This window comes from Salmo salar, chromosome ssa12 (genome assembly GCF_905237065.1).
Source record: "Salmo salar chromosome ssa12, Ssal_v3.1, whole genome shotgun sequence".
Lineage (NCBI taxonomy): Eukaryota > Metazoa > Chordata > Actinopteri > Salmoniformes > Salmonidae > Salmo > Salmo salar.
In genome coordinates, this window is record NC_059453.1 from 3212322 (window position 1) to 3229448 (window position 17127).

At 39.6% G+C, this 17127-nt stretch overlaps 1 protein-coding gene across 1 annotated transcript; it reads right to left on the reverse strand.

The window, feature by feature from the left end:
- Nucleotides 1-13372: 13372 nt before the first annotated feature.
- Nucleotides 13373-16552, reverse strand: LOC106594716 (gastrula zinc finger protein XlCGF57.1-like). Its single transcript, XM_014186110.2, has 2 exons — nucleotides 16547-16552; nucleotides 13373-16163 (listed from the first exon to the last, which is right to left on the reverse strand). Exons 1-2 carry the CDS (start codon nucleotides 16550-16552, stop codon nucleotides 14439-14441), a joined length of 1731 nt encoding a protein of 576 aa, XP_014041585.2. The 3' UTR covers nucleotides 13373-14438.
- Between the last annotated feature and the right edge of the window lie 575 nt (nucleotides 16553-17127).

Genomic DNA, 17127 nt, shown 5'->3' on the forward strand with positions numbered 1-17127 from the left:
TAATAAATCTACTGGTGGATGGGGATGTTTGTCAATATCAACTCTATTATAATAAATCTACTGGTGGATGGTTGTCACTATCTACTCCATTATAATAAATCTACTGGTGGATGTTTGTCACTAACAACTCCATTATAATAAATCTACTGGTGGATGGTTGTCACTATCAACTCCATTATAATAAATCTACTGGTGGATGGGGATGGTTGTCACTATCAACTCCATTATAATAAATCTACTGGTGGATGGGGATGGTTGTCACTATCAACTCCATTATAATAAATCTACTGGTGGATGTTTGTCACTATCAACTCCATTATAATACATCTACTGGTGGATGGGGATGGTTGTCACTATCAACTCCATTATAATAAATCTACTGGTGGATGGGGATGGTTGTCACTATCAACTCCATTATAATACATCTACTGGTGGATGGGGATGTTTGTCACTATCAACTCCATTATAATAAATCTACTGGTGGATGGGGATGGTTGTCACTATCAACTCCATTATAATAAATCTACTGGTGGATGGGGATGTTTGTCACTATCAACTCCATTATAATAAATCTACTGGTGGATGGTTGTCACTATCAACTCCATTATAATAAATCTACTGGTGGATGGTTGTCTCTATCAACTCCATTATAATAAATCTACTGGTGGATGGTTGTCACTATCAACTCCATTATAATACATCTACTGGTGGATGGGGATGGTTGTCACTATCAACTCCATTATAATAAATCTACTGGTGGATGGTTGTCACTATCAACTCCATTATAATAAATCTACTGGTGGATGGGGATGGTTGTCACTATCAACTCCATTATAATAAATCTACTGGTGGATGGGGATGTTTGTCACTATCAACTCCATTATAATAAATCTACTGGTGGATGGTTGTCACTATCAACTCCATTATAATAAATCTACTGGTGGATGGGGATGGTTGTCACTATCAACCCTATTATAATACATCTACTGGTGGATGGGTTGTCTCTATCAACTCCATTATAATAAATCTACTGGTGGATGGTTGTCACTATCAACTCCATTATAATAAATCTACTGGTGGATGGGGATGGTTGTCACTATCAACCCCATTATAATAAATCTACTGGTGGATGGTTGTCACTATCAACTCCATTATAATAAATCTACTGGTGGATGGTTGTCACTATCAACTCCATTATAATAAATATACTGGTGGATGGTTGTCACTATCAACTCCATTATAATAAATCTACTGGTGGATGGGGATGGTTGTCACTATCAACTCCATTATAATAAATCTACTGGTGGATTGTTGTCACTATCAACTCCATTATAATAAATCTACTGGTGGATGGTTGTCACTATCAACTCCATTTTAATAAATCTACTGGTGGATGGGGATGGTTGTCACTATCAACTCCATTATAATAAATCTACTGGTGGATGGGGATGGTTGTCAATATCAACTCCATTATAATACAACTACTGGGGGATGGTTGTCACTATCAACCTTATTATAATAAATCTACTGGTGGATGGGGATGGTTGTCACTGTCAACTCCATTATAATAAATCTACTGGTGGATGGGGATGGTTGTCAATATCAACTCCATTATAATACATCTACTGGATTATGGTTGTCACTATCAACTCCATTATAATAAATCTACTGGTGGATGGGGATGGTTGTCACTGTCAACTCCATTATAATAAATATACTGGTGGATGAGGATGGTTGTCAATATCAACTCCATTATAATACATCTACTGGGGGATGGTTGTCACTATCAACTCCATTATAATAAATCTACTGGTGGATGGGGATGGTTGTCACTATCAACTCCATTATAATTTATCTACTGGTGGATGGGGATGGTTGTCACTGTCAACTCCATTATAATAAATCTACTGGTGGATGGGGATGGTTGTCACTATCAACTCCATTATAATAAATCTACTGGGGGATGGTTGTCACTATCAACTCCATTATAATAAATCTACTGGTGGATGGGGATGGTTGTCACTATCAACTCCATTATAATAAATCTACTGGTGGATGGGGATGGTTGTCACTATCAACTCCATTATAATAAATCTACTGGTGGATGGGGATGGTTGTCACTATCAACTCCATTATAATAAATCTACTGGTGGATGGGGATGTTTGTCTATATCAACTCTATTATAATAAATCTACTGGTGGATGGTTGTCACTATCTACTCCATTATAATAAATCTACTGGTGGATGTTTGTCACTATCAACTCCATTATAATAAATCTACTGGTGGATGGTTGTCACTATCAACTCCATTATAATAAATCTACTGGTGGATGGGGATGGTTGTCACTATCAACTCCATTATAATAAATCTACTGGTGGATGGGGATGGTTGTCACTATCAACTCCATTATAATAAATCTACTGGTGGATGGTTGTCACTATCAACTCCATTATAATAAATCTACTGGTGGATGGGGATGGTTGTCACTATCAACTCCATTATAATAAATCTACTGGTGGATGGGGATGGTTGTCACTATCAACTCCATTATAATAAATCTACTGGTGGATGGGGATGTTTGTCACTATCAACTCCATTATAATAAATCTACTGGTGGATGGTTGTCACTATCAACTCCATTATAATAAATCTACTGGTGGATGGGGATGGTTGTCACTATCAACTCCATTATAATAAATCTACTGGTGGATGGGGATGGTTGTCACTATCAACTCCATTATAATACATCTACTGGTGGATGGGGATGGTTGTCACTATCAACTCCATTATAATAAATCTACTGGTGGATGGGGATGGTTGTCACTATCAACTCCATTATAATAAATCTACTGGTGGATGGTTGTCACTATCAACTCCATTATAATACATCTACTGGTGGATGGGGATGGTTGTCACTATCAACTCCATTATAATAAATCTACTGGTGGATGGGGATGTTTGTCACTATCAACTCCATTATAATAAATCTACTGGTGGATGGGGATGGTTGTCACTATCAACTCCATTATAATACATCTACTGGTGGATGGGGATGGTTGTCACTATCAACTCCATTATAATAAATCTACTGGTGGATGGGGATGTTTGTCACTATCAACTCCATTATAATAAATCTACTGGGGGGGATGGTTGTCACTATCAACTCCATTATAATAAATCTACTGGTGGATGGGGATGGTTGTCACTATCAACTCCATTATAATAAATCTACTGGTGGATGTTTGTCACTATCAACTCCATTATAATACATCTACTGGTGGATGGGGATGGTTGTCACTATCAACTCCATTATAATAAATCTACTGGTGGATGGGGATGGTTGTCACTATCAACTCCATTATAATACATCTACTGGTGGATGGGGATGGTTGTCACTATCAACTCCATTATAATAAATCTACTGGTGGATGGGGATGTTTGTCACTATCAACCCCATTATAATAAATCTGCTGGTGGATGAGGATGGTTGTCACTATCAACTCCATTATAATAAATCTACTGGCGGATGGGGATGGTTGTCACTATCAACTCCATTTTAATAAATCTACTGGTGGATGGGGATGGTTGTCAATATCAACTCCATTATAATAAATCTACTGGTGGATGGTTGTCAATATCAACTCCATTATAATAAATCTACTGGTGGAGGGGGATGGTTGTCACTATCAACTCCATTATAATAAATCTACTGGTGGATGGTTGTCAATATCAACTCCATTATAATAAATCTACTGGTGGAGGGGGATGGTTGTCACTATCAACTCCATTATAATAAATCTACTGGTGGATGGGGATGGTTGGCACTATCAACTCCATTATAATAAATCTACCGGTGGATGGGGATGGTTGTCAATATCAACTCCATTATAATACAACTACTGGGGGATGGTTGTCACTATCAACCCTATTATAATAAATCTACTGGTGGATGGGGATTGTTGTCACTATAAACTCCATTACAATAAATCGACTGGTGGATGGGGATGGTTGTCACTGTCAACTCCATTATAATAAATCTACTGGTGGATGGGGATGGTTGTCAATATCAACTCCATTATAATACATCTACTGGATTATGGTTGTCACTATCAACTCCATTATAATAAATCTACTGGTGGATGGGGATGGTTGTCACTATCAACTCCATTATAATAAATATACTGGTGGATGGGGATGTTTGTCACTATCAACTCCATTATAATACATCTACTGGGGGATGGTTGTCACTATCAACTCCATTATAATAAATCTACTGGTGGATGGGGATGGTTGTCACTATCAACTCCATTATAATTAATCTACTGGTGGATGGGGATGGTTGTCACTGTCAACTCCATTATAATAAATATACTGGTGGATGGGGATGGTTGTCAATATCAACTCCATTATAATACATCTACTGGGGGATGGTTGTCACTATCAACTCCATTATAATAAATCTACTGGTGGATGGGGATGGTTGTCACTATCAACTCCATTATAATAAATCTACTGGTGGATGGGGATGTTTGTCACTATCAACTCCATTATAATAAATCTACTGGTGGATGGGGATGGTTGTCACTATCAACTCCATTATAATAAATCTACTGGTGGATGGGGATGTTTGTCAATATCAACTCTATTATAATAAATCTACTGGTGGATGGTTGTCACTATCTACTCCATTATAATAAATCTACTGGTGGATGTTTGTCACTATCAACTCCATTATAATAAATCTACTGGTGGATGGTTGTCACTATCAACTCCATTATAATAAATCTACTGGTGGATGGGGATGGTTGTCACTATCAACTCCATTATAATAAATCTACTGGTGGATGGGGATGGTTGTCACTATCAACTCCATTATAATAAATCTACTGGTGGATGGTTGTCACTATCAACTCCATTATAATACATCTACTGGGGGATGGGGATGGTTGTCACTATCAACTCCATTATAATAAATCTACTGGTGGATGGGGATGGTTGTCACTATCAACTCCATTATAATACATCTACTGGTGGATGGGGATGTTTGTCACTATCAACTCCATTATAATAAATCTACTGGTGGATGGTTGTCACTATCAACTCCATTATAATAAATCTACTGGTGGATGGGGATGGTTGTCACTATCAACTCCATTATAATAAATCTACTGGTGGATGGGGATGGTTGTCACTATCAACTCCATTATAATAAATCTACTGGTGGATGGGGATGGTTGTCACTATCAACTCCATTATAATAAATCTACTGGTGGATGGGGATGTTTGTCTATATCAACTCTATTATAATAAATCTACTGGTGGATGGTTGTCACTATCTACTCCATTATAATAAATCTACTGGTGGATGTGTGTCACTAACAACTCCATTATAATAAATCTACTGGTGGATGGTTGTCACTATCAACTCCATTATAATAAATCTACTGGTGGATGGGGATGGTTGTCACTATCAACTCCATTATAATAAATCTACTGGTGGATGGGGATGGTTGTCACTATCAACTCCATTATAATAAATCTACTGGTGGATGGTTGTCACTATCAACTCCATTATAATACATCTACTGGGGGATGGGGATCGTTGTCACTATCAACTCCATTATAATAAATCTACTGGTGGATGGGGATGGTTGTCACTATCAACTCCATTATAATAAATCTACTGGTGGATGGGGATGTTTGTCACTATCAACTCCATTATAATAAATCTACTGGTGGATGGTTGTCACTATCAACTCCATTATAATAAATCTACTGGGGGATGGGGATGGTTGTCACTATCAACTCCATTATAATAAATCTACTGGTGGATGGGGATGGTTGTCACTATCAACTCCATTATAATTTATCTACTGGTGGATGGGGATGGTTGTCACTGTCAACTCCATTATAATAAATCTACTGGTGGATGGGGATGGTTGTCAATATCAACTCCATTATAATACATCTACTGGGGGATGGTTGTCACTATCAACTCCATTATAATAAATCTACTGGTGGATGGGGATGGTTGTCACTATCAACTCCATTATAATAAATCTACTGGTGGATGGGGATGGTTGTCACTATCAACTCCATTATAATAAATCTACTGGTGGATGGGGATGGTTGTCACTATCAACTCCATTATAATAAATCTACTGGTGGATGGGGATGTTTGTCTATATCAACTCTATTATAATAAATCTACTGGTGGATGGTTGTCACTATCTACTCCATTATAATAAATCTACTGGTGGATGTGTGTCACTAACAACTCCATTATAATAAATCTACTGGTGGATGGTTGTCACTATCAACTCCATTATAATAAATCTACTGGTGGATGGGGATGGTTGTCACTATCAACTCCATTATAATAAATCTACTGGTGGATGGGGATGGTTGTCACTATCAACTCCATTATAATAAATCTACTGGTGGATGGTTGTCACTATCAACTCCATTATAATACATCTACTGGGGGATGGGGATGGTTGTCACTATCAACTCCATTATAATAAATCTACTGGTGGATGGGGATGGTTGTCACTATCAACTCCATTATAATAAATCTACTGGTGGATGGGGATGTTTGTCACTATCAACTCCATTATAATAAATCTACTGGTGGATGGTTGTCACTATCAACTCCATTATAATAAATCTACTGGGGGATGGGGATGGTTGTCACTATCAACTCCATTATAATAAATCTACTGGTGGATGGGGATTGTTGTCACTATCAACTCCATTATAATAAATCTACTGGTGGATGGGGATGGTTGTCACTATCAACTCCATTATAATAAATCTACTGGTGGATGGGGATGTTTGTCTCTATCAACTCTATTATAATAAATCTACTGGTGGATGGTTGTCACTATCTACTCCATTATAATAAATCTACTGGTGGATGTGTGTCACTAACAACTCCATTATAATAAATCTACTGGTGGATGGTTGTCACTATCAACTCCATTATAATAAATCTACTGGTGGATGGGGATGGTTGTCACTATCAACTCCATTATAATAAATCTACTGGTGGATGGGGATGGTTGTCACTATCAACTTCATTATAATAAATCTACTGGTGGATGGTTGTCACTATCAACTCCATTATAATACATCTACTGGGGGATGGGGATGGTTGTCACTATCAACTCCATTATAATAAATCTACTGGTGGATGGGGATGGTTGTCACTATCAACTCCATTATAATACATCTACTGGTGGATGGGGATGGTTGTCACTATCAACTCCATTATAATAAATCTACTGGTGGATGGGGATGGTTGTCAATATCAACTCCATTATAATACATCTACTGGGGGATGGTTGTCACTATCAACTCCATTATAATAAATCTACTGGTGGATGGGGATGGTTGTCAATATCAACTCCATTATAATACATCTACTGGGGGATTGTTGTCACTATCAACTCCATTATAATACATCTACTGGTGGATGGGGATGGTTGTCACTATCAACTCCATTATAATAAATCTACTGGTGGATGGGGATGGTTGTCACTATCAACTCCATTATAATAAATCTACTGGCGGATGGGGATGGTTGTCACTATCAACTCCATTTTAATAAATCTACTGGTGGATGGGGATGTTTGTCACTATCAACTCCATTATAATAAATCTACTGGTGGATGGTGTTGTCACTATCAACTCCATTATAATAAATCTACTGGTGGATGGGGATGGTCGTCACTATCAACTCCATTATAATAAATCTACTGGTGGATGGATGTTGTCAATATCAACTCCATTATAATAAATCTACTGGTGGAGGGGGATGGTTGTCACTATCAACTCCATTATAATAAATCTACTGGTGGATGGGGATGGTTGTCACTATCAACACCCATTATAATACATCTACTGGTGGATGGTTGTCACTATCAACTCCATTATAATACATCTACTGGGGGATGGGGATGGTTGTCACTATCAACTCCATTATAATAAATCTACTGGTGGATGGGGATGGTTGTCACTATCAACTCCATTATAATAAATCTACTGGTGGATGGTAAATGCAAGCCAACAGTTTACCCACCGTTTGTTTTCAACAGTTTAGAGACTGTTGTAGAGAGAGGGTCAGAGAGAGAGAGGGTCAGAGGGAGAGAGGATTAGTGGGAGAGGGTCAAAGGGAGAGAGTGTACTGTATATATAGAGAGAGAGGGTTAGAGAGAGAGAGGGTCAAAGGGAGAGAGTGTACTGTATATAGAGGGAGAGAGGGTCAGAGGGAGAGAGGGTCAGAGAGAGAGTGTACTGTATATAGAGGGAGAGAGGGTACTGTATATATAGAGAGAGTCAGAGAGAGAGAGTGTACTGTATATAGAGGGAGAGAGGGAAGGAGGGAGAGAGGGTCAGAGAGAGAAAGAGGGATAGAGAGAGAGAGGGTCAGAGGGAGAAAGAGGGATAGAGAGCAGGTCAGAGAGAGAGGGGGTCAGAGAGAGAGGGGGGCCAGAGAGAGAGAAAGAGGGATAGAGAGAGAGAAAGAGGGATAGAGAGAGAGGGGGTCAGAGAGAGAGAAAGAGGGATAGAGAGAGAGAGAGATAGGATTTATTAAACAGATTCAGATTGAATCCCAACCTACATTTTTCAAATTATCGCTTATAATTTTTTATTTGAACCTTTATTTAACTGGCATGGCCAGGTCGTAGTTTGTAAATGAGAACTTGTTCTCAACTGGCCTACCTGGTTGAAATAAATAAAAAACTAGGCAAGTCAGTTAGAGCATTGTTGTCCCTCCTAATATTATAATTCAATGAAGAATAAAAATAGTTTTCCCTCCTCAACTGCGTTTCCTCCCTCCAGACAGCAGATGGCGATATGTGTCTTTCAGGCGATGTTTCTAGAGTGACGTATAATCTAGTGGACGGAACGCTTCTTCAACAACTGCAGCCACCTCGGTAGCTCGCTCGCCAACAAAGTCGGAACATTCAAGTTCTTTAGACAAGTTTGTTGTTTAATTTGCAACTATGTTTTAACATTCACACTTCTGTGGAAATAACTAGTGTTCCCATTTCATTTCGTATTGACGTTGTAAGTCAGTTAGCTGGCTGGTTAAGTTAGCACTAGCCTGGAATCCCCGAGCTGATAAGGTACAAATCTGTCGTTCTGCCCCTGAACAAGGCAGTTAACCCACTGTTCTTAGGCCGTCATTGAAAATACGAATTTGTTCTTAACTGACTTGCCTACTAAAATACATTTTAAAAATACCTACTGTAAAATTTGGTGCTGGATCTGTGATGTTATGGGGCTATTTTACTTCCACTGGTTCTGTGGTCCATGTTTAAGGTCAACGGCATCATGAATTTTACACAGTACCAGGATATTTTAGGCCAAAACCTAGCTGCCTCTGCCAGAAGGCTGAATCTTCCAGTAAGACAATAATCCCAAACCCACATCAAAATCCACAAAGAAATGGTTAATTGGGCACAACATTTTTCAATTACCATTTCAGTCTTCGGACTTGAACCCCATTGAAAACCTGTGATTTGAATTTAAAAAAAGGGCAGTCCATAAGAACAGACAAAAGATATCAGATCTGGAAATATTCTGTATGGAGGAAAGATCCCTCGCAACGTGTTCTAGAATCTCTTAAACCATCCCTCGCAATGTGTTCTAGAATCTCAAAAACCATCCCTTGCAATGTGTTCTAGAATCTCATAAACCATCCCTCGCAACGTGTTCTAGAATCTCATAAACCGTCCCTCGCTATGTGTTCTAGAATCTCATAAACCATCCCTCGCAACGTGTTCTAGAATCTCATAAACCATCCCTCGCAATGTGTTCTAGAATCTCATAAACCATCCCTCGCAACGTGTTCTAGAATCTCATAAACCATCCCTCGCAATGTGTTCTAGAATCTCATAAACCATCCCTCGCAACGTGTTCTAGAATCTCATAAACCATCCCTCGCAACGTGTTCTAGAATCTCATAAACCATCCCTCGCAACGTGTTCTAGAATCTCATAAACCATCCCGCGCAACGTGTTCTAGAATCTCATAAACATCCCTCGCAACGTGTTCTAGAATCTCATAAACCATCCCTTGCAACGTGTTCTAGAATCTCATAAACCATCCCTCGCAACGTGTTCTAGAATCTCATAAACCATCCCTCGCAACGTGTTCTAGAATCTCATAAACCATCCCTCGCAATGTGTTCTAGAATCTCATAAAACATTTTAGAAAATGGCTCAGTGCATTTGTATTTATATTTGTTTATTGTGGATCGTCATTAGTTCCTGCCAAGGCAGCAGCTACTCTTCCTGGGGTTTATTATGGATCCCCATTAGTTCCTGCCAAGGCAGCAGCTACTCTTCCTGGGGTTTATTATGGATCCCCATTAGTTCCTGCAAAGGCAGCAGCTACTCTTCCTGGGGTCCAAGCACATTAAGGCACTTAACATTACATATAAAACAATACATCATATAACATTATTACACCAATACATAATGCATAATACCACCATACAACAATATTACAATGTAAGTGTGTGTCTGTACCTGTGTGTGTGTCTCTTCACAGTCCCCACTGTTCCATAAGGTGTATTTGTATCTGTTTTTAAAATGTGATTCTACCTGTATAAATTACCTGATGTGAAATAGAGTGTAGTCATGGCTCTATGTACATTTGTACTTCCTGTTTCAAGAAGTGGAAGTGATGTCACTGAGTACTGCCCCTATATATACAGTACATTTGTACCTCCTGTTTCAGGAAGTGATGTCACTGAGTACTGCCCCTATATATACACAGTACATTCAGAAAGTATTCAGACCCCTTCACTTTTTCCACATTTTGTTACGTTACAGCATTATTCTAAAATGGATGAAATAAAATGTTCTTCCTCATCAATCTACACATAATACTCCATAATGACAAAGCGAAAACACATTTTTAGAAATGTTTGCAAATGTATAAAAAAAATGTGTTTGCATTGATCATCCTTGAGATGTTTCAACAACTTGATTGTCCACCTGTGGTAAATTCAAGTGATTGGACATGATTTTGGAAAGGCACACACACCTGTCTATACAAGGTCCCACAGTTGACAGTGCATGTCAGAACAAAAACCAAGCCATGAGGTCAAAGGAATTGTCCGTAGAGATCCGAGACAGGATTGTGTCGAGGTACAGATCTGGGGAAGGGTACTAAAACATTTCTGCAGCATTGAAAATCCCCAAGAACATCAGTAAAAGCGTCTATTTCTATGAGAACATTTCTGAATGGTATTCTGAAGTATCCATTCTAACCACCTACAACCACGAAAGAAATTGTGACTTCTGGGAAAGTTAACCAGAGACTCTGATGATCTCTACAGGACGATCGAGTGTTTTCAATGGAGACAACATAAAAGTGTAAATATGTACCTTGCAATTTCTTTCAGAACGAGCGGCTGTTCATGTGCAAAGTTTTAGCATGTCCATGAGTATAATTATCCACTGTGTGTAGTGAATCCATGTTGTCTTTCCCGCTCTTTCTCAGTCCCCACCCCTTTCCTTTGTCTACCAAGCTTCGTCCGCTAGGGACTTTTTCTTTTTCTTTGTATCATGTTAGTAACCCAAATATCTACTGTTTGTCTGTTATGTCATTCTGTGTGATTATTTAGTTAGTTAGTAAATAAATAATTAAGCCAATTTGTATATCGCTGATTCATGATTTAGGCTAGGGTTTGTGACGTTCAGTAATAAGAACTGATGAGGTAATAATAACAATTCATTAATAAGCAACTGTTTTGATAAGATATTAAAATACCTGATGAGTTCTATTCGGGAAATTGACATTCTATAAACAACATTTTTCCGTGGTGCCCCCGACTTCCTAGTTAAAGTTTACATGATTAGTTTAATCACGTAATAATAATTACACACAGAGAATTGATTTGATAAGTCTTCACATTTAATGATAGTCAAAGACACGACAAAACAAATTAATTCAATGAAACAAAACAACTAAATTGACGAGTTTTTTTTCAAGGTTAGAATAAAGAAATACACATTCTATTAAATCTATTTAATAAAATCTACAACTTTCCAAATCAAATCATGAACATCTAAGGGGTTCATACTTGTATTCAATCAAATCCAAATCCATTACCAAAATAAAAATACACATTTTAAAATGTTAAATCTGATTTTAGACATGTTCATGTCTCGAGAGGAAAAAAAACTCATAGGCCTATTTTTTTGTAATATTTCATACAAACATGATTTCATGCGACATCAACAAAAACACAAATTCTCAGTCGAAAAACCTGTCAGAACACAGGCCCCCTCTATTATCTTATTGTAGGTCCTGTGTCCTGGAAAATGTGGAAGGTCTTATCTCCCCCTGTGTATTCCCTCTCATGTGTTTTCAGGTTCCCTAACTGGGTAAAACATTCGCTGATTCTGAACATTTTGCAAATTTTGGGGATTTTCTATTGGACAAAATTCTGGTAAGTCCCTTCCCATTTGTTAACGTTTAAGAAATGCTTTGGAATGAATACACCCCAGGGGTTGGAACCAAAAATGTTATTACAAATGTTTTTTGTTCTGAACAAAACCACAATTTAAAAAAATAAGAAAAAGTGTGAAATCATATATAGGAGGAGGAGGAGAGAGGAGGAGGAAGAAGAGGAGGAGAGAGGAGGAGGAGGAGAGAGGAGGAAGAGGAGGAGAGAGGAGGAGGAGAGAGGAAGAGGAGGAGGAAGGGGAGGAGGAGAGAGGAGGAGGAGGAGGCTTGAAGATGATAATAATAAGATAATACGTTTATATGGCGTATAAAAATTAAAAAAAAATATTATTTCCTTTATTCTATTTTTTTTTTTTAAATACCCTTTTTTCTCCCCAATTTCATGGTATCCAATTGGTAGTTACAGTCTTGTCCCATCGGTGCAACTCCCGTACAGACTCGGGAGAGGCGAAGGTCGAGAGCCACGCGTCGTCCGAAACACAACCCAGCCAAGCCGCACTGCTTCTTGACACAATGCCCGCTTAACCAGGAAGTCAGCCGCACCGATGTGGTGGAGGAAACACCGTACACCTGGCGACCGTGTCAGCGTGCACTGCGCCCGGCCCGCCACAGGAGTCGCTAGTGCGACAGAGCCTGGACTAGAACTAGGATCTCTAGTGGCACAGCTAGCACTGAGACAGAACCTGGACTAGAACCAGGATCTATAGTGACACAGCTAGCACTGAGACAGAACCTGGACTAGAACCAGGATCTCTAGTGACACAGCTAGCACTGAGACAGAACCTGGACTAGAACCAGGATCTCTAGTGACACTGAGACAGAACCTGGACTAGAACCAGGACCTCTAGTGACACAGCTAGCGCTGAGACAGAACCTGGACTAGAACCAGGATGTCTAGTGACACAGCTAGCACTGAGACAGAACCTGGACTAGAACCAGCTAGCACTGAGACGGAACCTGGACTAGAACCAGGATCTCTAGTGGCACAGCTAGCAGTGTGCCTTAGACCGCTGTGCCACTCGGGAGGCCCTGTAACTGCCTGGAACTTAAAGTAAGTGCCCAGTGTTTCCAGATTTCTATGAAATATGACCTATAATTATTTATAATATGAGTGAAATACTTTCCTTACGATCTTTTTTTTTAATAAAGTATGTTAAAAGCAGCTTTTCTGTGTTGGAAAGGTGTGGGTCGTACCCCAACAACAGAACGGTATGGGGCGTATCCCAACAACAGAACGGTGTGGGTCGTACCCCAACAACAGAACGGTGTGGGTTGTACCCCAACAACAGAATGGTGTGGGTCGTACCCCAACAACAGAATGGTGTGAGTCGTATCCCAACAACAGAATGGTGTGGGTCGTACTCCAACAACAGAACGGTATGGGTCGTACTCCAACAACAGAACGGTGTGGGTCGTACCCCAACAACAGAACGGTATGGGGCGTATCCCAACAACAGAACGGTATGGGGCGTATCCCAACAACAGAACGGTGTGGGTCGTATTCCAACAACAGAACGGTATGGGTCGTACCCCAACAACAGAATGCTGTGGGTCGTATCCCAACAACAGAAAGGTGTGGGTCGTATCCCAACAACAGAATGGTGTGGGTCGTACCCCAACAACAGAATGGTGTGGGTCGTATCCCAACAACAGAATGGTGTGGGTCGTACCCCAACAACAGAATGGTGTGGGTCGTACCCCAACAACAGATTGGCCAGCTCATCCTCCGCAGGGAGATAACATGTTCTATGAGGAAATAGTATTTTTTTTAAAACAGTCTGTTTGAGATACAAGTATAGGATGTCTCAACACTATTTCGATGAGTTAACAGAATATATATATATTTTTTTAAGTTAATAAGATTTTCCACTGGACAGTTACTTTTAAAATAACGTTATTAACCGGTTACCATAGTTTTAAAATAACGGTTCTGTTCCAGAACTGTAGAGATCACTTTCTTTCCCGGTTCGGTTTCTGTTTCTTCATTTTTTTTGTTCTTACTCGGTTTTCTGTTCTGTTTTCTGAACTGGTTCCAACTCCTGGGGTTAAGACTGTGTGTGTTCTCTCATGCCTTTTCAGGTTCACTAACTGGGTAAAATCCTTTCCACACTGCGGACAATGGAAAGACTTCTCTCCTGTGTGTATTTTCTCATGCCTTTTCAGGTTCCCTATCTGGGTAAAACCCTTTCCACACTGGGAACATTTGAAAGGTTTCTCTCTTGTGTGTGTTCTTTTATGGTCCTTTAGATTCCCTAACCGTGTAAAACCCTTTCCACACTGGGTGCATTGGAAAGGCTTCTTTCCTGTGTGTAATTTTTCATGTTTTTTTAGGTTCCCTAACTTGGTAAAATTCTTTCCACACAGAGAGCAATGGTAAGCTGTCTCCCATGTGTGTATCCTTTCATGCTCCTTCAAGCTCCCTAACCTTTTAAAACTATTTCCACACTTGGAACATTGGAAAGGCTTCTCTCCTGTGTGTGTTCTCTCATGCTTTTTCAGGTTCCCTAACCACGTAAAATTCTTTCCACACTGGGAACATTGGAATGGCTTCTCTCCTGTGTGTACTCTTTTATGATCCTTCAGGTTCCCTAACCGTGTAAAACCCTTCCCACACTGGGAGCATTGGAAAGGTTTCTCTCCTGTGTGTAACTGTTTATGTTTCTTTAGGTTCCCTAACTTGGTAAAATTCTTTCCACACAGAGAGCAATGGTAAGATGTCTCCCCTGTGTGTGCCCTTTCATGCACCTTCAAGCTCCCTAACTGCGTAAAACTCTTTCCACAATGGGAGCATTGGAACGGCTTTTCTCCTGTGTGTGTTCTCTCATGCTTTTTCAGGCTCCCTAACAGGGTAAAACCCTTTCCACACTGGGAACATTGGAAACGTTTCTCTCCTGTGTGTACTAATTTATGTTCGTTCAGGCTCCGTAACCGTGTAAAACTCTTCCCACACTGGGAGCATTGGAAAGGCTTCTCTCCTGTGTGTATTCTTTTATGGTCCTTCAGATTCCCTAACCGTGTAAAACCCTTCCCACATTGGGAGCATTGGAAAGGCTTCTCTCCTGTGTGTAATTCTGTATGTTTTATTAGGTTCCTTAACTTGGTAAAATCCTTTCCACACAGGGAGCAATGGTAAGATGTCTCCCCTGTGTGTATCCTCTCATGCTCCTTCAAGCTCCCTAACTGTGTAAAACCCTTTCCACACTGGGAGCATTGGAACGGTTTCTCTCCTGTGTGTGTTCTCTCATGCTTTTTCAGGTTCCCTAACCACCTAAAGCCCTTTTCACACCGGGAGCATTGGAAAGGCTTCTCTCCTGTGTGTATTATTTTATGTTCTTTCAAGCTCCCTAACCGTGTAAAACTCTTTCCACATTGGGAGCATTGGAAAGGTTTCTCTCCTGTGTGTATTCTCTCATGCCTTTTCAGGTTCCCTAACCGTGTAAAACTCTTCCCACATTGGGAACATTGTGAAGTCTTCTTTCCTGTGTCTGTTCTATCATGCCTTTTCAGGTTCCATAACCACTTAAAACTCTTTTTACACTGGGACCAGTGGTGTCGTCTCGCTGCTTTGGGCGTCTCTGGGTCTGGTTCCTCTGAAGGACTCTTCCTGCCGTCAGAGTGAGAGTCTGGTATCTCTCCTGCCAAAGACAAACAGAGTATTTGGTTAAACAGAGAGACCTAAATGAAATCTCCACATGATAAAACTGTCTTCCTATGAGGTTTAATCTAGACTAGATCCCTCATTATAAAACAGTACATTTGGATCGTGGATACTGATTGGTTAATAGCCGTTAGATATTAATGATGATCCCTAGGTAATGCCTGTTAACCTCTCTGGGACATGTGGGACACTATTCAACAGCCAGTGAAATAGCAGGGCGGCAAATTCAAAACAACAAAAATCTCATCATTCAAATTTCTCAAACATACAACTATTATATCCCATTTTAAAGATACACTTCTCGTTAATCCAACCACATTGTCCGATTTCAAAAAGGCTTTCCGGTGAAAGCATAACATTAGATTATGTTAGGACAGCGCTGACACAACAAAAACCACACAGCCATTTTCCAAGCAAGGAGGCGTTACAAAAACCAGCAAAACAGCTAAAATGAAGCACTAACCTTTGATGATCTTCATCAGATGGCACTCAAAGGACTTCATGTTACACAATACATGTATGTTTTGTTCGATAAAGTTCATATTTATATCCAAAAACCCCATTTTACATTGGCGCGTGATGTTCAGAAAATGTATTGCCTCCAAAACTTCCGGTGAATGAGCACATCAATTTACAAAAATACTCATCATAAACGTTGATAAAATTTACAACAGTTATTGAAAGAATTATAGATACACTTCTCCTTAATGCAACCGCTGTGTCAGATTTCTAAATCGCTTTACGGCGAAAGCACATTTCAATATTCTGAGTACAGAGCTCAGCCATCAAAGCAAGCTATACAGTTACCCGCCAAGTTCTGGAGTCAACTAAACTCAGAAATAGTATTACAAATCTTCACTTACCTTTGCTGATCCTTCGTCGGAATGCACTCCCAGGACTCCCACAATAAATGTTCGTTTTGTTCGATAAACTCCATATTTATGTCCAAATACCTCCTTTTGTTCACGCGTTCAGATCACT